Genomic DNA, 24147 nt, shown 5'->3' with positions numbered 1-24147 from the left:
TTTGAAAAATTCAATAAAATGATGAAAAAAGCCAAAAACTTTGAAAAATGATATAAATAACAAAACCAAAAAAAATAATAACAAACTCAGAAGTGAAAAAATGGCAAAAATACCATAATGACAAAAACTTATAAAATTAGCTAAAGAGTGACACTGCCAGAAGACTTTCAAAAGTAAAAAATGCCAAAAGTTACCATGTATCAATTATAAAAAAAATTTAAAATACAAGCATTAACTAAAATGCGTAAAATTACGCAAATTCAAAAAAACGACGATAAAGTAAAAACAACAAAAACTTTAAAAAAGGAACAGAACTTACAAAAATAATAGTAAACACAAAAACTACACGTATGGAGTATAATGATAAATATATAAAAAATGATAAAAAACTTTATAAAAAAAATTAATATTTAAAGTTGTTAACAAAAAAAGCAAATAGAAAAAAAGTTGGAATAACAACAACATAAAAATCGACATAATCGACAGACATATGACAGAAAAAATAAAAAGTTAAACAAAAGACCAACTGGCAAAAATAATAAAAATGACAGACAATAATAACAAGAAAAGTCAATAATACTCAAATGATAAAAATGAGTATCTTTTTTGTAATTTTTCATAGATTTATCTTTTTGTTATTTTTATAATTTCTATAACTTTTTTTAATTTTTAATTTTGTTTGTGTCGTTTTTTCGTTATTTTTGCTATTTAACATTTATGTTAAGTTTCCATTTGAGTGTTTTGTTTATTTGTGCAAGTGTAGTAATTTTTATTATTTTTGTTATTTTTAGTTCTTTGATTTTTTTTGTTTTTGTCATTTTTGTCATTTTTTTCATTTGAATAACTTGTCATTTGCTTTGTAAGCTTTTTAGTTTTGTTATTGCGTAGGTATTTTTCTAATTTCTGTCATTTTTGTCATTTTGACATTTTCGCCAATTTGGTTAATTTCATCAGTTTGTTTTTCGAGTTTATCAATCTAGCTAAACAAGTCTAACTTATCATTTTTGTACAGTTCTGTCAACTTTGCTAAATTAAAAAAAAAAAAGTAAAATGACATTTTTACTAAAATATCTAAATATGCAAAAATGTAAAATGTTGAGAAAAATTATGGCATCTTGCCCAAAAACCTCAACTTTGAATTTGTCGAAATGAAGCAAAAAAAAAAAAACTCGAAATTAGAATAGCTAGAATTACCACTCCATTCATTTGAGAACACATCAAATGTCGTTTGAAGCAACAACAATAAAATATGAAACCAAACCATCATGAAGTGACTCATCGTAGGGTAATCTAATGCGACTCGTTTTATTTTCAATTTCGAGTCAGAAAACGTAACGGTGCGCATTTTGAAATCCATGCTTCTTGGTGTAATTGTATGCTGAGCTCAAATTATCAGTCACTCGGTGACTCAGAATCCAAATCATATAATTGAAAAACCGTTAGAACTTTCCTGTTATGTAAAGTACAATATGATGCATTTTGAAATTCTTCTTTGAAAATTATTTTTGAATTTAACTTTCACTGGAATTTCACCTCTATCTTAACATTCGAATCTAGAATCCATTATACGAAAAAAAATTATTATCAAATAAAATATTGAAGACCAGTTTTTTATTTAAGTAATCATTTTTAACCAACTTAAAGGTTAATTTTTTTTTTCAAAAATCAACGTATGAACGATAATCTATAAGTTATAAACAATGTTTTCTGAGACTTCGAAAAAGATCATTTTTGATAAAATTAGCTTTTTTCTGATTTTTTATTTTTGGTTTTTAAGTTTCTCTTAGTCACGGGCATGTTAAACAGCTGTCATTATGGAATCTTAGAAGAACGTTTTTTTTAAATCATTGGTCCAGCCGTTTCTGAGACAGGGAATGACAAATTTTAGAGTTTTCGAGCTTAGATTTCTTCGCGGTCCTTAATGTGTTAAGAGAAAAAATAGTAAAATTAACTTAATGGAATATTCGGATGAAAAGTAAGCCTCCCAAAAACTTGGACAGTATCTACAAATTGCGTTTATTTTCTCACCTTAAAAACAATAAAGATCTACATATATAAACTTTTGCTATCAGTGTGATGAATGCTAGTGGTTTAACAAATATCCGGTGAATGCTTTCCGTTGGCCTCATCATGTTCAATTTTCGTATACACATAACACTAAAGAAAATATCAATCACGAATTGCAGCAGTTTGCTTTCCTCCATTTATTTCTTTTTGGTTTAGACCTGTTTGGTTTTCCTGACCGCTTGTTTGTAGTGTGTCTAGGGCGCGTTCGAGTTTTTGGGAATGAGTGAAGTGTAGCCGCTGGGTCCCCGATCCTGACTGGATCGCCAGAAGCAGAGCGTCCGTCGGAGGACCTGGCCGAAAGAGGGGTACTCGCATTCGTAGTCGTCGTCCCTGAATACTCCGGCGGTGAAGTCGTTGGGGTGATACGGACCCACGAACTGACGCAGATCCGAGAGCGGGAAGCCCTCCTTGTAATACTTTTTGATGGTGTCGTACGCATCCATGATGACCGAGATGAATAGGGATAGGACCACGTAGATGTAGAGGCTGGTGAAGGAGTACAGATAGATGCGGCAGAACCACCAGAGCATCAAGGACTTCTCGGACATGATGGTGAAGGTGGCAAACATGTCGTCTCCGTTGATGAGCGAGAAAAGACACTCGGAAGTGGTCGATAGGGACCGAAATTTGATGTGGTACGGTCCTAGGACTAGCCAGCCACAGAAAGTGAAACCGGCATAGATGAGGAGGGCGCAGAGCAGGAATCGAAGGATTTTTGGGGCCGCTTTTTTGAGGGTCAGGATGACCACGTTGTAGGTTTTGAAGAAGCCCAGGTATCGTAGGACTCCGAACCACACCAGTAGGTTGCCGATTCCTAGGAGCAGTGAGCATACATTCCAGTCATCGGCAATAAAATGTTTCTGTTCGATTTGTTCCTTGAGGGCGGAACCGATGACGAGAAGCACGTCGTTGCAGACGATCATTATGTACCACACATTGATGAACTCCCACTTGCCATCGTTGGACAGATCTTTGCCAAAGTTATCCTTGAAGAAATCACACGTAATAACCCGTAGAAGTTGGGCGCGGTAAATGGCACGGGCACAAAGCGCAAAGGACGCGAGACAGATCAGGATGACTAGTATGTTGAGGACACTTCGGAGGGCGTCTTCAATTCGAGAATTTTTGACGAATTCGACATCGCCGTGGCAAACAAGCCGGGTTGGTTCGGCTTCCAGCCTTAGAGTCATTTGGCCGTCGTGATCCTGATTGTTGAACATGATGAGAATATCAAACTGGTAACAATCGGGAGCCGTGATTGGTCCGGCCGCCTTAAAATTGACGGTTTTGATGGCAAACGTTAGTTCAGCTTTGACCAGTGCTGAGAAATTTATGTAGATACCTTTTTGATGAAGGTACTTTCGACTACCAATCTGGGTAACGTTGCTGTCCATGTCCAGACAGAGGGTGTCGATTTCCGGATTGAAAACGTAGCTTTCGTTGAACCCGAAAATGGTACCGTCTTTGTATCGGTACAAGCACAGCTGCATCGGTGCCATCGAGTTATCCTCATTGGGATAAGAGTAGGGTCCAATCGCTTCCGATAGGTTCGCGTATCCATCGATGGCATAGTCAATGGTTTTGAAAAAATCTTCTATGACGTACACCGAAAGTGGCCCCGTTTCCGGCGGATAAGTACTGACTTCCATCGTGATGTCCCAGCCACGCAGAAACAGATGCGAGAATGTAATGGTATTGTCCCAAGTGTAGTTCACGTGGGTGTATCGGGAATGTGCAAACAGACAGAGCTGCAACGTCACAAGAACTATCTTTATCACTTGTACGACAAACTTGTAGGGAAACCGCTGCTTGGCTTGCCACTTTTCGATTGGATTCATGAAGAAAAATTGCAACTTTCGTCGTAATCGCTCTTCGTTCAAGGCCGCCCGTGAGCTTCCCAAAACTGGTGCTTCTTCCACCCCATCCTCTCCTCCATTGTTGATGTTCATTTTGTACTGACCCGTCGGTCTGCTGCTGCTTCCTCCCGAAACAGGTGCCCCAAAAGTACTGTTGCTGTTGGAATCGAAATTCTGTGCCGTCGATCGATTTACTGAGCCATTTGTGGTGTGGCTTTCTTGGTGGCCCAATTCCTCCGCCAGGCTCCTACCAATTTGCTCCGGACGTGGTGGCGATGCTGGCGACGAAGCAGACGAGTAGTTACTCATCTCGAGATCGCTGACTTCGCTACAGGAAGACGACCTCACTAGATTGGATTGAATTGGATGAGCAAGGCGCGTTGCCGATGGGAATTAAGGAGACAGGCAGAAAGCAGAAACCCTTATCAGTTTGTTTTCTTTAGTGAAGGTAAGTATATAGAACAAATTACACGAACGAATTATCACCACCACCAGCAGCAGAAGACAAGAGCAGCAACAGAACTAGTTAGATACCTAGTTTGATTCGTTCCGCTTAAAGGCGTTTATTTTTTATTATTTTCCTTTGTTGCACGGGATTGTCCCTTCACCTTACTGCAGCAAAGCCCATTTCTGCGATGCATCCGGGACACGCATGGGAAACGAATCGGGGACGCAAAGACGACACGGAGTGACGAACGTATATTCACGACGTACAAAGATGCAACCTCCTGTTCTTTGGTGCGTTAAGTGTGCAGCTAAGAGATTAATCGAAACGAAACGAGAACAACACAGAACGGATTAGTTACAGCTAGTTACAAGTGGGACGTAATGCAGGCAAAAAAAAAATTTTTTTAATTTTAATTTAATCTTACTTTTTAAGGTTCCTCTGTCCGATGGCCTCGAGATTTCCCTAGTCGTAGGATTCCTGAGTGCAGCACATATCAGCCAAATAGGTATTTGCAATTCTTAAGAATAATTTCACCTAGTCAAAATGTTGTTGACTCACTACACTAGCTGGACCCAGAATTCGATTAAACAGCGAATTACTTGCATTCGAAGGAAGAAACGAACTAAACGACGACGTAGCTGCAGCAAGCGATTAGCAAAAACAGCGCACACAACGAAGAGCGACTGCGGAATGAGGCAATCGATTCGGCAGGTAGCATCAGTTTGGTTTTGTTTCTTGGTGTTAGTTTGCTGGGGCGTGGTTAATTTTGGACTTTCGTTTCTCAAGCCAGAATTTAAAATAAAACAACAAAAAATAAAGAAAATCACAAAATCGACAAAAATTGAATAACTGAAATGACTAGAATTAAAACAATGCCAAAAAAATCACAAGAATGCAAAAAAAGAGGCCGAAATTTCAAAAATAACAAACATTACAATATGAACAAAATGTCAAAAATGAGAACACGGCAAAAAATGACACTAATAACATCAATTGAAAAAATGACAAAAAAGACAAAAATGACAAAAAAAAATTACAAAAATGACAAAAATGACAAAAATTACAAAAATGACAAAAATTACAAAAATAACAAAAATTACAAAAATTACAAAAATTACAAAATGAGTAGAGTAAAAAAAATGACAAAAATGACAAAAATGACAAAATGACATAAATGACAAAAATGACAAAAATGACAAAAATAAAAAAAAATGACAAAAATGACAAAAATGACAAAAATGACAAAAATGACAAAAATAACAAAAATGACAAAAATGACAAAAATGACAAAAATTACAAAAATGACAAAAATGACAAGAATGACAAAAATGACAAAAAAGACAAAAAAGACACAAATGACAAAAATGGCAAAAATGGCAAAAATGACAAAAATGACAAAAAAAAACAAAAATGACAGAAATAACAAAAAAGACAAAAATCACAAAAGTGAAAAAAAATGACAAAAATGACTTAAAGACAAAAATGACAAAAATGACAAAACTGACAAAAACAACAAATATTTTAAAAATAACAAAAACGACAAAAAATTTTTTGCCAGTTTTGTTATTTTTGTTATTTCTGACACTTCTATCATTTTGGTCATTTTTTTCAGTTTTGTTATATTTGGCATTTATGTCATTTTTGTCATTTTTGTTATTTTTTTCATTTTTGTCATTTTTGTCATTTTTGTCATTTTTGTCATTTTTGTCATTTTTGTCATTTTTGTCATTTTTGTCATTTTCACGCAGCGAAAAGTAGTACCATTGAAATTAAAAATACACATCTTTGATTCAAAAACCTTGTGTACATTGAAACATAATCCAATTTCCTTGATTTGAGTAAATTTTATATTGAACCGAAATATTTTTCGTTTAAAGCAAAGTTCCAAGTTTTAAAATCAAAATATTAAATTTGAATTCAAAGAATTTATTTTTTGACGCAGAATCAATGTAAAAATTCATTGATTTAGATGATTTTTTTTTTTGAATCAAAGTATTTTTTCGTCAAATAGTCAACACAGCTTCTGTTTGGCGGAAAAGTTTTTGCAACAACCAGTCAGACCTATTTATTTCAGCGGAATCTTCCTGCCGGGCAACCCAAGACAGCACGGTGAGATCCGGCGTAGGAAAGTTTCGACAGCTATGAAAGGGCAAACGATAGTGGACTCCCAGGTAGGTCTTTCAAAATCAATTTAATTTTAAATAACAACATAACAATTTTTTTTAGGGCAATCTTTCATCCAACCAATTTGAAGAGGTAACTGTACTGACTGTTCCAGTCCTCCGGCTAAGCGGATGCAATCGGTTGCGATCCGGTCTAAGGAGACACGACGGCTGGCGCCGAAACCCTTTGGTAGAAACAACTGTCCACCAACAAATATCGTTCAGTAAGTACTATTTCCATGTTATGTACATAAAAATATTTTTTTAATTGTTAGAATTATTTAGCTTAATGTCGTTTTGTGTGAGCTTTTCAGCATTTTTGTCATAATTTGTATTATGTTCTACTCTTTATTTACAGATGAACCGGTTCAAAAATTCAAACAAGGGAAGATCGATTATGTGAAGTGGTGAAAGGTAGAACATCTACTTACAGAGAAAAAAAAACTTACAGAGAAATAAAATATTTTAAAGCATAATTGATTTCTTTTTATTTCCAATAGGACGAAAATTAATAAGTAGTACTAGAATTTTTGGGAACAAAAAATAGAAATGAAGAACGATTTTTTTAAAATTGAAATCCAAATGCCGTTGAATTAAAGGAAAATTACATAAAATCAAACGAAAAGGTTTTTGAATCGAAAGCATTTTGTTTTTTGGAACAAAGAAAAAGTTTTGATTCAAAGGAAAGCATTTCTTCGAAACAAAAGAAAATGCATTTGAATCAAAGGCATTTTTATTTGTCCCAAAATCAAAGGAAAAAATCCTTTGTTTTTGCGGCACTTTCCTTTGAAACTAATTTTTATTTTTCTGCGTGTTTGTCATTTTTGTCATTTTTGTCATTTTTGTCATTTTTGTCATTTTTGTAATTTTTGTAATTTTTGTAATTTTTGTAATTTTTGTCATTTTTTTCATTGTTTTCATTTTTGTCATTTTTGTCATTTTTGTCATTTTTGTCATTTTTATCTTTTTTGTCCTTTTGATCATTGAAGTCATTTTTGTCAATTATGTTATTTTTGTCATATTTATCAATTTTGTCTTTTTTTCATTGAAGTCATTTTTTGTTTATTTCTGTTATCATTTACATAATCTTAAATTTTAGTTTTGACCAGTTGTAGTCATTTTTTTCTATCATACTTTGTTTACATTTATCGCTCAGTTTTGTTTACTTTGATTGTTTTTTTTTTGTCATATTTTATATTTTTGTCATTTTCCATAATTTTTAATTATTTATCATTTTTAGTCTTTTGTTTATATTTCGTCTTTTCAATTTTATAGAATTTTCACAATTTTTTGTCATTTTCGACTACTCAATATTTTTTTCAAATTATGGTTTTTGTATTTAGTTTAATTTTATCAACGTTTAAAATTCGATACCGAAATGTTAAAAAATCTGAAATTAAGCAACGACCATGCAGCACAGACTACAGTCTAAGAGCCGTTGTACCTTTTGCAATAACGCTTAAATTATACTCAACGCTATTTCGTTGTTTTCTTAGAGATCTAATTTCACAAAATATTTAAAATCCCTTATAATGCTTAGAGTCAAGCCAAAATTTTGGGGTAGTTCTATACAATTATTTACTCAAAAAATCAAAAGAAAAGTTTATCGATGGAGCCTTGAGTGTAAAATTGAACGCATTTTCGCTTAATGCCTTCTTAAAAGTTTTAACAGTGTCATCCGGTACCAGTTTTTTTTTTTTTCATTTTCTTAACATGTCTTTCTCGTTTTTGACTGTGTTCTCGCACTTCCGAAATTCCTGCATCATTATTGCCCAGTACTGCTCCACCGGGCGCAGCTCCAGACAGTTTGGCGGGTTCATGTCCTTTGGAACAAAATGGACAGAATTGGCCTTATACCACCCCAAGGCACTTTTAGAGCTGCGGCATAATGTCAAATCTGGACAAAATAGCGAAGCTTCGTATTGCTGCTGTAAGAACGGCAAAAGGGGTTTCTCGAGGCATTTACTGTGCCCTTTGCCTCGAAAGGCTCACTCCTCAGTCCGCAAAGCAGATGGCCTGTCAAACGAAATATTTGGAGGCGATCTTCGGCATTTTCTTCTTCTTAAATTGGGCGTCCACATCAAACTTGCTCTTGCCTTTAGAAACTCCAGCCCCGGAATTTGCTTAGATTCGGCTTTTATATACGTTTCGTCATCCATCACACAGCAGCCATATTTTCAGGATCAGGATCTTCTCGTAGAGCTTCCGTGCCCGAGTTTTAGCTGTCGATTGTTGCCGCTCATCGCTTTTTGGTAAGTTTTGTACCGAGTATGTATGCAGTCGAGCTCTCTTCTTTGCATTCTGGACGTAGCTCTGCGACATACCGATCTTTTTAGCCAAATCACGGTCTCCTTTTTTTTGTTCTCCGGTCCCGGTTTTCTTCCAGCTCCTTTGCTGTGCTCCAGCGTCAACCGCTTCAACACTCTGAAGACGGTTGAATGGCGAATATTCAACATTTTTTCCAACTGCCGGTGCGACAGGTCAGGAAATTCCAGGTGTTTGGAAAGAATTTGTTCTCTCGACTCGCCTGAGTTCACCTCTATTTTCGTTGAATCCAAAAACACGACTTCGAATTTGACAGCATGTAAACAACACGCAGAGAAAACTTGGATTTTGATACAAAACAAAACTGACTTTGATTCAAAACATTCAGTTTTTTGAATCAAACTCCTGTTTTCTTTGAATCAATGAATTATGGTTCTGATTCAAATGAATAATTTTTGAAAGAAAGAATTAATTTTTTGAACTGAATAATTTTGGACTTAGATTTTAAACAAATTCTTTGATTCAAAAGAAATTTGTTCAATTGCACATTTCGTTAAAAACAAAGTAAATTTTCTTTCAACCAAAGAAAATTGTTTTCAACAGAAAGGAATAATTTCTTTAAATTAAAATTTTCAACTTAGAAGATATTTTGGATTGAGCAAGAACCGAATTTCGAATAAAGTTTGTCCGGTTGTGTCAAGAATCAAAACTAGTGAATCAGAGATAGCTTTAGGAGGATTCAGGATGAAGAATGGTAAGTGTGTGTTAATCCATTAATCAAAAAGTGAATGTTTAAGATTTTATATAAACTCTTGCATTACAGGACCACGGTAGATTCCGCCCCAAATCCAGCGGTCTGGTTATCTTCGGCCCGATCTTCAGCGGTAATCACCAGTTGGATGACCGCTAAAGCTAGCAACCGGAGCTGCTTCCGGAAGTCTATTGAGCGGCCCAAGAAGTATGCCCTCAGGCCAAAATTAGGATCAAAATTATAGTGAACCAGTGTTAGTGTTAATTTTGTGAATAAAAATGAATTGAAAATGTAAATTCGTTCTTTTTATTATTCAAAATTCCTAATAGGAACTTCGGGAAAACAGAAAATATTTCTTCCAATTGGAATAAAAGGAAAATGGTTCAATGAACCAATCCTTTTAAATCTAAATCTAAGTTACATTGTAGCAAACGAGAACAACTTTGCATCAAATGAAACTGTTTTTTGTTTCAAAGCATTAATATTTTGATTCAAAGATTTTTCAAAAGAAAAATTCTTTGAAACAAAGAAAAATGCCTTTGAATCAAAGAAATTTTTATTTATCCCAAAATCAAAGGAAAAAATCCTTTGTTTTTGCGGCACTTTCCTTTGAAATAAAAAATCTTTTCGCTGCGTGAACACACATCAATGAGAAAGTATGCAAAATTTGGTTGAATTTTACCCGATGGGAAAAAAGTTATGCCCTGTTAAATGTGTCGCAATAATTTCGTGTTCGACCTTTACTTTTCTTTTTTGTTTCAAAGTATTGTGTAAAATTAAAACAATATCTTGAAGAAAAAAAATAAAGTTTCAATTAATTTAAAAACACCTCTGCATCGACACGTTTTACTGGTAAGAATTGACAGTTCGTTTTACACATGCGAACTCACACAACCAAATGTTGGTCATGTGACCGACCTCGCTCATTAGGCAGAAAGAGAGGCGAATGCAATGTTTTGCTTCGTTTGAGTTGTTTTCAACACAAGCTAGAAAGAGAAGGCCTATAGACGAATGAAAAACATGCGCCCTTCCAAAACAATCGGATTGGTGTGAGTTTGGTCCAGCAATTCGGGAGAGAAATTATGCTGTTTATGCAAAGAGCGAGTGGGTGTTTTGGTCGGCTCCAGTTCTTTGTTCAGGGGAACAAAGCTCTCTCTATGTGGAACAGCTGATGAAAGCATAATCATCCTCAATCCTTTTGACAAACTTTGAAATGTTACTAAGAAAAAATATATGAAAAATGAATAAATCATCCAAAATCGTATGAATTTTATAGTTAAGTTTAACTGAATTAACATAAATCATTGATTTAAAAAAAAAATCTCAATTTTTATTCGATTAATTTTTCCATATCTGAAATGCTTTGTAAGAATTTTTTTTCCCAAATTCTTATTTAGATTTAAGTATGTACAAACGAAATTTATGATTTTCTGTCTTTCAACATAAGTTCACAAGAATATTTTTCAAATAACCTTTTTTTTTAAAGAATTCATATTTCTTTCTGCAAAAGTCTGAATCACAACAAAAATTTAATCTTTTTTTTTCTTTTGTAGGTATGGGATATTCATCCTCTGCGATCCCTACAAATTTGAAGTCGGAATCCCGAATCAAAATCAGGGGGTCAGATATCAATATAACAGAGGTTCGAAATATAAATCGTATTTTTAAATTGAAACTTGAAGTCGGAATTTTGACGTGAGTTTTTGTTTGTTTGAGAAACCTTCTCAGTTTTCAACAGAAGATGTAAAAGTTTTCACTCACCATCCTTCCGGTAGTACAGGATCTCGAAGTGCTTCTCCTCGCCCTTCCGGAGCGCTTCCTTGATTGATTTGATGACGGCCGGTGACGTCATCTGGCCCTGCAGGAACTCGGTGCTCGCGGATCGTTGCATCACCTCCGCCCTCGTGAAGCCGGTCATCTTGCAGAATCCATCGGAACAGAAAATGATGTGACAGGATTCGGGCTGTGCGTTGGCCACCAGAAAGCTTCGATCTGTTTGGGAATAGAGAGAAAAAAAGGACGAAACGAAAATGAAACGTTTTGGAGATTGTGGCGGTCATAAAGGTGCAGGCCGTTCCGTTGAGTTAGAACAAAACCATTCATTCTAGAACGAATGTGGTAAGCAAAAACTGAATTAACTATTCATCGTTTTTCGTCGATTGGACCCCCGGAATGCTTCCGATACACCGGAGCTGGCTCTCGGTCGGAGATTGGCTTTTATTGGACGATTTGATTTCCGGTGATGTGGAGGAGGACTTTGTTTGGGAAATCCTATAGGAGGGAGTGGGAAAAAGGCTGCGCCTGATGGTATGCATGAACAACTTCTGGTCGTCGACGCTGCCGGTGGAATTTTGTGGAGCGTTTAATGACCGTTTGATAGAGCAGCAGCAATTCCGTATGGTTTTCTAATCCCGGTTGATGTTTTGACTCCGATTCGTTCAAGCTCGATTAACTTTAATTGGGCGATTGGAAGCGAAGGAATTCCACGCTGTTAAAGCAAACACGTGTTCGTCGTTGCTTTTTGAAACTTCATCAATGTCTCAACTCGTGCTGGACTGATATCAAAAACATTAAAAGATTTTCATATCAATTTCGCAAATTTAGCTAATAACTGATCAATTAAATCTTGAAGAAATACAGTAAAATTGATATTGTGAACTCGGCTTTAGATTCATGAAAAGATTTTTTTTTTCATATTAAATCCATGTGATTCCTGTTCGTTAAAGAAATTGTTTTGTGCATACATTTAGGCATTTTCCTGTATTATGCTAATTTGCTTAATTGACTCGTGACTTCAGCTTCTAGAAAAAAAATTCTTTTGTTTACTGTTCTGAAAGAGAAGAATTAAGAAAAGAAATGAAATACGGGAATATTTGACGATTTTGGGAACTTTTTTTATCATTAAACCCATTTTTCAAACATTACGAATTTTAGTTTTCTACGAAATGGACTTTTGATTATTCAGCTACATAATGGTTTAGATAATTTTAAATTGAAACAAAAAAAAATTCGTCGTTGTAACGTAGTATACAAACATTATTTTTATTTTTTGCTTCAACCCAGTTATAATCTCAAAGCCGGCAAAATTTGCACAGATGGTAAAAACGAAACCAATTGGTGCTTGAAATATCAAATTCCAGACGAAATAAAGTAAACAATTTATTGCTTGATTTTAAGCAGAAAGTGGCCCCAGCCCTGGGGTTAATTTTTTTTTAAGTTTGCGCAAAAATAAACATACTATAAACTAAGTTTTAAAATAACAAAAATCGCCAAAATTACAAAAATAACAAAAAAGGCAAAACTAAAAAAATGACAAAAATTGCAAAATTGACTGCATTCACCAAAATGAAAAAAAGGAAAACTGACAAAAATAACGCAAAAAATGACAAAAATGACAAAATGACAAAAATAACAAAACATGACAAAAAATGCTTAAAATTAAAAAAGATGATAAAATTATCAAAAATCACAAAAATGACAAAAATGACAAAAATGACAGGACAAAAATGACCAAAATGACAAAAATGACAAAAATGGTAAAATGGCAAAAATGACAAAAATGACAAAAATGACAAAAATGACAAAAATGACAAAAATGACAAAAATGACAAAAATGATAAAAAATGACAAAAATGACAAAAATGACAAAAATGACAAAAATGACAAAAATGACAAAAATGACAAAAATGACAAAAATGACAAAAATGACAAAAATGACAAAAATGACAAAAATGACAAAAATGACAAAAATGACAAAAATGACAAAAATGACAAAAATGACAAAAATGATAGAAATGACAAAATTGACAAAAATGACAAAAATGACAAAAATGACAAAAATGACAAAAATGACAAAAATGACAAAAATGACAAAAATGACAAAAATGACAAAAATGACAAAAATGACAAAATTGACAAAAATGACAAAAATGATAAAAATGACAAAAATGACAAAAATGAAAAAAAAACCAAAATGACAAAATGATAAAAATTACAAAAATGACAAAAATGACAAAAATGACAAAAATGACAAAAATGACAAAAATGACAAAAATGACAAAAATGACAAAAATGACAAAAATGACAAAAATGACAAAAATGACAAAAATGACAAAAATGACAAAAATGACAAAAATGACAAAAATGACAAAAATGACAAAAATGACAAAAATGACAAAAATGACAAAAATGACAAAAATGACAAAAATGACAAAAATGACAAAAATGACAAAAATGACAAAAATGACAAAAATGACAAAAATGACAAAAATGACAAAAATGACAAAAATGACAAAAATGACAAAATAACAAAAATGACAAAAATGAAAAAAATGACAAAAATGACAAAAATGATAAAAATGACAAAAATGACAAAAATGACAAAAATGACAAAAATGACAAAAATGACAAAAATGACAAAAATGACAAAAATGACAAAAATGACAAAAATGACAAAAATGACAAAAATGACAAAAATGACAAAAACGACAAAAATGATAAAAATGAAAAAAATGACAAAAATGACAAAAATGGCAAAAATGACAAAAATGACAAAAATGAAAAAAATGAAAAAAGTAACCAAAATGACAATAATGACAAAAATGACAAAAATGACAAAAATGACAAAAATGACAAAAATGACAAAAATGACAAAAATGACAAAAATGACAAAAATGACAAAAATGACAAAAATGACAAAAATGACAAAAATGACAAAATTGACAAAAATGACAAAAATGACAAAAATGACAAAAATGACAAAAATGACAAAAATGACAAAAATGACAAAAATGACAAAAATGACAAAAATGACAAAAATGCCAAAAATGACAAAAATGACAAAAATGACAAAAATGACAAAAATGACAAATATGACAAAAATGACAAAAATGACAAAAATGACAAAAATGACAAAAATGACAAAAATGACAAAAATGACAAAAATGACAAAAATGACAAAAATGGCAAAAATGACAAAAATGACAAAAATGACATAAATGACAAAAATGACAAAAATGACAAAAATGACAAAAATGACAAAAATGACAAAAATGACAAAAATGACAAAAATGACAAAAATGACAAAAATGACAAAAATGACAAAAATGACAAAAATGACAAAAATGACAAAAATGACAAAAATGACAAAAATGACAAAAATGACAAAAATGACAAAAATGACAAAAATGACAAAAATGACAAAAATGACAAAAATGACAAAAATGACAAAAATGACAAAAATGACAAAAATGACAAAAATGACAAAAATGACAAAAATGACAAAAATGACAAAAATGACAAAAATGACAAAAATGACAAAAATGACAAAAATGACAAAAATGACAAAAATGACAAAAATGACAAAAATGACAAAAATGACAAAAATGACAAAAATGACAAAAATGACAAAAATTACAAAAATTACAAAAATTACAAAAATTACAAAATTGAAAAAAATGACAAAAATGACAAAAATGACAAAAATGGCAAAAATGACAAAAATGACAAAAATGACAAAAATGACAAAAATGACAAAAATGACAAAAATGACAAAAATGACAAAAATGACAAAAATGACAAAAATGACAAAAATGAAAAAAATAACCAAAATGACAAAAATGACAAAAATGACAAAAATGACAAAAATGACAAAAATGACAAAAATGACAAAAATGACAAAAATGACAAAAATGACAAAAATGACAAAAATGACAAAAATGACAAAAATGACAAAAATGACAAAAATGACAAAAATGACAAAAATGACAAAAATGACAAAAATGACAAAAATGACAAAAATGACAAAAATGACAAAAATGACAAAAATGACAAAAATGACAAAAATGACAAAAATGACAAAAATGACAAAAATGACAAAAATGATAAAATTGACAAAAGTGACAAAAATGACAAAAGTGACAAAAATGACAAAAATGAAAAAAATGACCAAAATAACAAATAACAACTGTATTACGAGTTTTGATTATATTGAAAACAATTTTTTTAATCATGTGTTCTCTCGTTCAACATACAATGGTGTTGAAAGTGCAAAAAATTTCGAGATAGGTTCATTTTTTTAAGTAAACAATAAGTTGTAACTTTTTTCTCTAAATTTTGATCTGCTTGCTATCTTCGATAGAAATAAACACAGAGAATACACTTAATAATTTCCTTTAGAATTTAGATACAAATTCATTTCTTCATTGTAGAGCTGTATTTGAATTAATTTAAAGAAAAAAAAAAACATTTGAACGATTTCTTTCAGCTTCTCCACTACAGTTCTCCTCCCTTATAATTCCTAGATAGCTATAAGGAAAAATGCCAACAATTATGGCAGATTATTCACAACCTCAACGATAAATGTGTCATATAGTTTTCCACGTGCGATACAAGTGACGTTTCTGCGCTGCCGACGCTTGTCCTCGCTTTCCAATTAGAGAAGAAAACCTTAAAAACAGAAAGCAAAACCGTGGCTCCAGAGAGCGTGTATGACAACCGAAGGAGAAAGGATAAAAACACCCTTTTCGCTTCAAAAACCAACCCGTCGCGGCCAACACGAAGCTTTGTGTACATATAATTAATGCGCAGCAGTATGAAAGTGTATAGAAAAATTAAATCTTGGTCCACGTACTGAACCGAACCCCCATTGGCAAGTGGGATGACAAACTTCAATAGCTCATAAACACCCATTCAAGTAAGAGTACTGACAGCGGCACACACACATTCCACGCCGACGAACGACTGACTGTAATAAACATTATCAACATTTTTATCATCATTACAACGGGTGTTTGAGCAGAGCATTGGAAATGTGCGAAAATGGTCACACAATGTGGAGAGGAAAAGCCGTTAAAGTAATGGTAGTGGTTTTTTTTTGTATCTCGAATGAAAAGCCTGTAATTAGGAAATGAAACAATTTTACGTATCTTTCTCATGCAAATGTAGTCCAGTTTTAGGGGGTTTGAATTAATTTGAGGTTAAGGATGGTTGGGTGAATTTCGGTAGGATTCTTTCAAAAAGTTAAAGGAATGTTTCCATTATTTTGTAACGGTCAAGTTGAAGCATTTTGAAATGTTGATTCATGGCTGAATTCTGATAATATTTTTGTCTATTTGGTCATTTTTGTCATTTTGACATTTTAGTCATTTTTGGGATTTTTTACTACCATCCTGATGTAGGTATATTTAACACTTCTGTGTAAGCTAGTTATTCTCGAAGAAAGTTTTGAGCTCTTAACCTTTTAATTTGCAGTCAAAAGCCCTTCCAAAAAATTTGGTTTTTGATTATTTTTTTGTGTTTAAAAAAAATAAAATAAATGAAAATAAACATTGACACTGAATAGAAAACTAGTCCAGAAAACATCAGACTTTCGCATTATTTGCAATGCAAAGCACAAATTTCCGATGCAGTTTAAATGCGGTCCTTCCATTCGGAAATAGTTTTTGTCGCCCAAGGAGGAGGAACTCTGGAGCAGCTGAAACATGCGTTCGTTCATGCACCACTTATCTTCACAATCTCGAGGGAAAGCTCCGGCTCATTTGAGTAACTAGAACAAATTGTCTCACACCTTGTCAGGATGTAGTACGGTCTATTTTGGATCCAAATGGATTGGCCTCTATCGTTTCGTCCGGACACTGAGTGTGATTTCCTTTTTCGGTTGAAATTTTCTCACTTCACCAATCCCGGTTGCAGAAAGCCAGAAGAAACCAAAACTAAAAAATAGGCATAAAACCCCCTCAACAAACACACTTCGAATCCTTCACCAAAGCTAATTCTTACAATGCAGATTTCAACGCAAATGTGACTTTTATAACCGGTTGGCATGTCTGCGGCCAATAACGTGTAGGCTCTCCGGCATTCCGATTCCGGCAAACCGAACCGAACTTCACCTACAAACAACGACGTCGGCAGTGCCCCTCGCGGGACCAGAAAAATAGACCTAGAAGGACCTAGAGAAGGCCCTTCCATGTCCCTTCGCTTTCCGGGCGCTCAAAGCGTTCGAAAGAGAGTGCGGCGAAATTATTTGAATGCTTCAATAAATTAGGAACACTGTGTTGTCCACTTTGGCATACTTTTCTACCGACACAGTGGCGGTGGCGCTAGGAAGTTTGCAAGTGCTGGGGCACAGTTGAACCATACTTAAAGTTTTAAGGGACAAAAAGTTGTTTTGCGGAAGTTTTGGGTTTCTAAATCGGGATCAGCTGAGAGATTATTTTTGACTGTGAGTGCTCGAATCATGGATTTCTATTTATAAGATAAAGCGAAAATGTTTTGGATCGTTGCAGTCACAGATAAGTCAGCTTTATTGCTTCTTTCGACTATGTATATCACCAAACTACGTTAGGCTATAATCTATTCGGAGAATCGAAGTTAAAGAATGCAATATGTACGTCTCGTTGGTCCACTGGTGGCATGGGTTCGATTCCCATCTCGGTTCTGGCAGAGCAGCGCAAAGTGCAATTTTTCCATATCACATTGAGAGAACAAAATTTATCCATCAATGTGCCTCATCAAAGCAAATCGCTGGGTTACGCAGCGCTCACTATGTAAACTGAAATACGCACGCATCATAAAATCATCAATCCTCAGCACATTGAGCTGCACAATGTGTACCACCAGTCACCACAACGCTGAATTCAATAAACGAAAGCGAACTATTTCCCAATTAACGAGAAACAGCAACAACCAGCGATGCCACATGTACCGATTTATCGGTATTTCTTTATACCGATTTTGAGGAAATATCGACCAAGAATCGGTATGTACCGAATACCGATTTTTTGTAAAACATACCGATTTCATATCGAATTTTTACAAATAAACAAATAAACAAGTAGGGGATAGCACCTTTGTCTTCTGTGCCAACTGTCTTGAGATCGAATTTTGACCATCAAATAATATGGTAACTTAGAGATCCCAAAAGTTTTAGACGTCAAAAGACCTTATTTTGGTTGTTTGTTTTAAACATAGGAACTAAGATCACTGCACGCTGTTGATAAATAGTATTCAGTATAAATCATTAAATAAGCAGCATTAAAATGATTAATGATAATAGTGTTTTGAGTGAATATAAAACCATATAGTTCAGTGGACTGTTTCCTTAACAGGTAATATTGTCGCTGAGTTCCCAAACCGGAGTTCGTCAACATCAGCGACGGCGACATCACTAATACGACATTTCATGTTGACCATGTTGTTCATGTGTCAAACATCTTCCAAGAGTCGGAACCAAACAAAAGAAGGGGTTGCAGATTGCCGAGGTGATTGATGAAATTTTTCATCGTCGCTGGTTGGCAAGGTTGTCAATCACCAGCGCGATAACTTCGGATTTCAACTGCATTGACAATATGATGTTTTCAAATCCCGATACTACACGGTAATTTTAGATTATTCTGTAACTGCATAATTTTGGTTCAGGGGTCGCACCATGTGTGAAGATGGAAACAACTGAATTGGTATCAATCAAAATTCTGAGTTGTTTTCATCTAGCGAGTTTCAAATCCTGAGACTGAGCTAAGACGCACTTTTTTTCATTCGCTCTCTAGATGAAATTTATTCAGGGCGCGTTTTAATCAAATGTTTTTTTTTATTTTGATGATTGAGAACATCAACAGAGTGAAGATCGAGAAAGTTTTACAGGTATGTATGTATGTATGTATGGTTCCCCCATCCTTAGCAAGGTCCTGCCTATGTCTGTGTGGCTTGGCCTTCGAATTTCTTCTAGGGCTTCCACGGTCCGATGGTTCGTCGAAGGAAGGCATCCAACCCTCAGAAACCTACAATGGCCGGCTACCCGTGCCGCTTGCAATAATTTCTTTTGGTTGTCCCCAGATGCATTCCTTCTAAAAATATATGTTTATTTGATCTGCAGAATAAGGAATAATAAAATCAACGAAAAATGACAATATAGAACCGCAGACACCAGATACCCAGACTGACCACTGAAGGCTGATTTTGGCGCTTGTTCCGCAGCGCTATCTACGGGTTATCGTGAAACTAACGGCCGCATACACAAACGGAAAAATCTTACACAATCATAACATATTTTGTGTGCATATTAAAACGCCCTTGATAAATCACACACACATTTGCATTGTGCTATTTGTTTTTTTTTACATCTAGCGATGAACACGGTCGTTTTTAGTTACCTACTTTTGATAGAAAAAATAACACGATATATTTCGAAAACCACTATAGAACCATTTTTGAATTAGAGCGTATTACCAAATGTGGTTAGAATTCAAACATAAAGCTTAAAAAAAATACATCGACTTCAACAGAATCGTTTGCGATCTTAACGAAACGTTTGATTTCTTTCGTAATTTATGATGAATTGGTGGTTTGGCATTAGGAAACTCACTTGAAACGATGTGTGAATAAATTCATAACTCAATTTTGACCAATCAAAATAAATTCAAATAACACTTGCAATATTGCCGCCGCTTTGTTTGATATTTGAGCTCATCAGTAAACTTTTATGAGTTGCCATCATTTACGACTAAAGCGATGATTTTTCAACGATTTTAGTTGGATGAGTATTGATGACTGTCCGCTACACTTCCTTATCGCGTTGTGGCTGAAAAATAATCATTTTCTGAAATCTCCGATGTGGTTGAAAATCACATATTCTCAATTCACAAGAAGAATTGCGGAAATCAATAGGGTAACGGACTTATTTTGGACCAGAGGACCAATTTTGGACCACATTGTCTAGCTCTCTTATAAAACAAATATTCATAAAATTTTTTAGCAAATATTGTTGAAGCCCGAGCACTTAATGTAATGCACTATTTTTTATTATTATTAGTTGCTTTATAAGAGAGCTAGGTCCGTTACCCTAGCTGCCTAACAATTGCTTCATTTGTGAAGATCACTTTCAACTGCAAGATTTCGTTAACCCCCAGAACCTCCGTCAAGGGTAATTTCAAGTATCCCGAAAAATATTGTAACGACACAATTGTTTTTAAGTAGTTATAAAACGATCTAGGAATTGTTGTGAAAACGACAAATGACATCGAAAAAACATTCCACTGATTGTACATTGCAAATAAATAAAACAAAAGTAAAGAGGATATTTACAAAATTTGAAAAGCAATTTGTAGTTTACAGAAGAAACTAATGAAAAACGCAACTACGAAATATTCTATCAAGTCACCATCTACAATAAAAAATCGGTGTCAGAATTTTATTCACTTTTTTCTCGAATAAATCCTGAATCTTTCCTTTCGATGAAAAACTTAGTCGCATTCGAGAAATGCCAGCTTTTCAAAACATCGAACTAATTTTGGATATTAAACGAGCCCTTTTACCGCCCACTGGACGAGGCAGTTCCCGAAACAATATTTTGGACTCCGAGATGACGCATCTTGTAAACATTTTCCCGCAAATTTAGTAAAATTTTTAACAAAGTGCGTTAATTGAAATATGATGAATATTGACAAACAATCTCAACTATCCGAGTCTGTTTAATGAGAATAGCTTAGCTTTTCCTGATCTGTTGTTCAGTTATTTTTTTTTCATTATTTTTCTTTTAAGTTAAATTTCGAACCATTTTATGAGTATCGCATGTGTAATTGATTTTATCATGGGTATAAAAAAACGAACGTGAATCCGTCCCATCGAAATCAAAACATTAAATGAATTCACGCACACAGACATGCGATATTTAACATTCCATGCAACGACAAGAAAATAAAAATGGCCTTCGTTTGCATCAAGATAGTAATGTTCTTTTACCATTCAAAATTAGTTTTGGGGGTGTGGAAAAGCATTGAACTCGATATATAAGTTTAGTTACAGCGAAATAATTGCTTGATTACTCAAAATTATAATTTTTTGAAGAATGGATTAGTTTTGTAAACTAATTACTTTCTGACAATTGTTTAAAAAAAATTTAAATCAAAGAATTTTGGTTTTAGAAGCAAATTGAAATGGATTTTAAGCAGACTATTTGAAATGTTCCAAATTCAGTGCATATTCGCCTTGTTTTTCAACCATTTTTTGAAGTAATTATTTCTTAGTTGACATTTATCACACACACTTGCTCTCGTGTATGGATTAAGACAGGAAAAATAGTCTTAAAAATCGTCGCTTTTAAGTTTAATTTTCCCCAAATCCAGAATTATACTGAAAAGGCCATTACAGTTGTTTTTGACATTTCTCACACACACTTGTTGGGCGTGTACCAATGAGCAAGGAAAAATAACCGGGCGACAAACACGATCGTTTCTGAAGTTATTTTTCCAAAAATTTATAAGTTTTAGTTAAACACCATTATATCACGAACACTTCCAGCGCCAAAAAGGATTAAAGAACTTATCAATACATTCTTCACATTTATTATTCTGTTTTTTTTAATTGCCTAAAAAAGTTCTAATGAATCCAACGAGAATGTCAATAACTTATTTCACCCCTCAAACATATCTATAGGTATGAGCCAAGAAACAGTTAAGATAAATTCGAATTCAAGTTTTTCAAGGAGTTCTATGTAGTTTTTTTTGTCTAAGTAAACAATAAATCAACCATTCGGATAAGGACGAACAATTCCGAATTATTTATAATTTACAGACATTCGAATTTTCAACTGTCACTCAGCCTGATAAATTTCGAAATCAAAACTGAATCCCAAAATTATGATACAGTAAATTAAGGTAAACAATTTAACATTGAAGACATTAAATTTTTTTAAGATATCATTTCAAATACTAATAGGTGATTCGATCAAGGCAGTTTTAATTTGGCTTGTAAATTATCAAGTGTATTTTTTTTCTTGATGAAGCACAATGGTTTCACGATGCCCCGTCAGATGGCGTATGATTCTGGGCGATTTGTAGTTGTATGGGCTCAACCGCCACTGATCAGTCTGGGTATCTGGTGTCTGCGATAGAACATAAGTCGTTATATAATCAAATACTGGTAAGAGTAATAAACAGATTTTTTTTTGTTTCGATTATTGTCGTTTTAACATTGTTATGTCATTCGCGACTTATATCAACGATGAAATTGGCGGACAAGTCAATGAAAAACTTATCCGGTACAACTGTTATCGATGTTTACTCTTGGGCTCGAACTCACGGACATCTGCTCAGAAAGCAACTGACTTGCCAACTGAGCTATATCACAAGCCAATAAACAGAATGAAAATACGATTATTATAGGCCAGCTTTAAAAGGATACAGTTACGGAGTTGAATACTTCAGTAGCACAGTGGAGATGACTCTGCTAGCCGTGTAGCGAAGAAACTATTTAACACTTGTAATCGAAAATCTACACATATGCTACACATAACTATTATTCGAAAAAATTGAATTAAAAAACCAATAAACTTTCAGTTCAAACTAATATCATTCTATAGTTCAACAAATTGGCAACCCTGGATAAGTTTCTATAGCTGCTTCCGCTACTCGCCACTGTTGCTTTACTGGCGCTTCTTATAAGTCTTATAAGATAGAGAAAACAATGCGATGGAACGAGCTCACCGAATTTCTTTCCAATATGGCTGGCTTGAATCCAATCGAAATCGAAGTTTCCTTCTTCCTGCGACAAACCGGTTTCAAAGTTTCTTTCGCAATATTTCACTAATGCCGATTTGTTTGCCTTTGCACTAATTTATCACTTTCGGAACCATATCATTAAACTCACTATCACTATCACTTTATTACGAAAAAAAACGACCCAGACGACATCTTGAACAAAGCAAGCGACGAAATTTGAACGACGAACGCAACATCATTCAATATGGTTTTTCATCCTGCCATTATTTTCGCACTAAAATAAAGTGCACACTATTTTGGCATTTTGATATAACTTTTTTTATGCGTAACTAATTTTTAAAGACAGGTGCTAAAATTTTTGGTAAGAACACACAAGTAGCCATTTTTCTTTTTAATATTATTTCTATTGGAATGTAACTGCGAAAGCACAAGAGACCAAATCAGCACGACGTGTAAGAGAAAAGAAAGACACGTCTGCTTAGGACGAGCGCGCGCGACGAACTGAAGATCGAGAAAATTTTCCAGGTTATTATACCGTATTTGTTTTCTCCCTTCGATCAGTGGTCCACCGTACCCGACAAAAACAAACACAAACCGTCGCCAGTGTATTGCTACCTCACTCACTCACACGCTCTCTCGCAACACTGGCAAAATTATCGGTAGGCCACCGTCCGTAAGCAGAACTCCACCAGGTCAAAACCAGTGCAACACCGTCCGAATAAACAAACAGTTTGACAGCACCTAGTGGTGCGCCAGTGCAACACTCGGCATAAACAAATACGGTATTAGTATAAAATTTGAAGCGCGCTAAAACAAAGGGGGATTCCCCCTTATTCTGCACCGCGCGTGAGGTGACGATAGTCGAATCACCCTAGTCTTAGTCGCCCGATTCCAGTAGTCGCTTTAGGTGAAAAACGTCTTTTAGAATGAACTTCTTGAGTTCTTATCCTAATCCAGCTGGGCATGAACCTCTGTCACATCGGCTTCGGGAATAAGGTGACAAGACTCACGTGACTCCGACTCGACTCGACTATCGTCACCTCACGCGCGGCGCAGAATAAGGGGGAACGTGTTTCATGGTACCGTAATCCGGGGTAATATTGAT

The 24147-nt window shown here is 34.2% G+C and overlaps 2 protein-coding genes across 12 annotated transcripts in view; both read right to left on the bottom strand.

The window, feature by feature from the left end:
* Positions 1 to 24147, bottom strand: part of LOC129757875 (potassium voltage-gated channel subfamily H member 7-like) — a 505815-nt gene that overhangs the window by 361419 nt on the left and 120249 nt on the right. For all 9 annotated transcript variants that reach the window (XM_055755238.1, XM_055755232.1, XM_055755237.1 and 6 more), the window contains exon 3: positions 11311 to 11541. In XM_055755238.1, the coding sequence (XP_055611213.1) occupies positions 11311 to 11541 (231 nt within the window). The remainder of the gene's footprint in view (positions 1 to 11310; positions 11542 to 24147) is intronic.
* On the bottom strand, positions 1993 to 5036 carry LOC129757879 (mucolipin-3-like). 3 transcript variants are annotated; one of them, XM_055755251.1, is made up of 3 exons: positions 4796 to 5035; positions 4394 to 4678; positions 1993 to 4270 (listed from the first exon to the last, which is right to left on the bottom strand). In XM_055755251.1, exon 3 carries the CDS (start codon positions 4230 to 4232, stop codon positions 2262 to 2264), a length of 1971 nt encoding a protein of 656 aa, XP_055611226.1. In that variant the 5' UTR covers positions 4233 to 4270; positions 4394 to 4678; positions 4796 to 5035; the 3' UTR covers positions 1993 to 2261. The 3 variants fall into 3 exon arrangements, with proteins under 3 accessions (XP_055611226.1, XP_055611227.1, XP_055611225.1); XM_055755252.1 differs by having other exon boundaries at positions 4458 to 4678; XM_055755250.1 differs by lacking the exon at positions 4394 to 4678 and having other exon boundaries at positions 4796 to 5036.

The sequence above is a fragment of the Uranotaenia lowii genome, chromosome 3, assembly GCF_029784155.1.
Source record: "Uranotaenia lowii strain MFRU-FL chromosome 3, ASM2978415v1, whole genome shotgun sequence".
Taxonomy (NCBI): Eukaryota; Metazoa; Arthropoda; class Insecta; order Diptera; family Culicidae; genus Uranotaenia; species Uranotaenia lowii.
The sequence above is the reverse complement of the archived record's forward strand: the minus strand, read 5'-3'. Positions and strand labels throughout refer to the sequence as shown.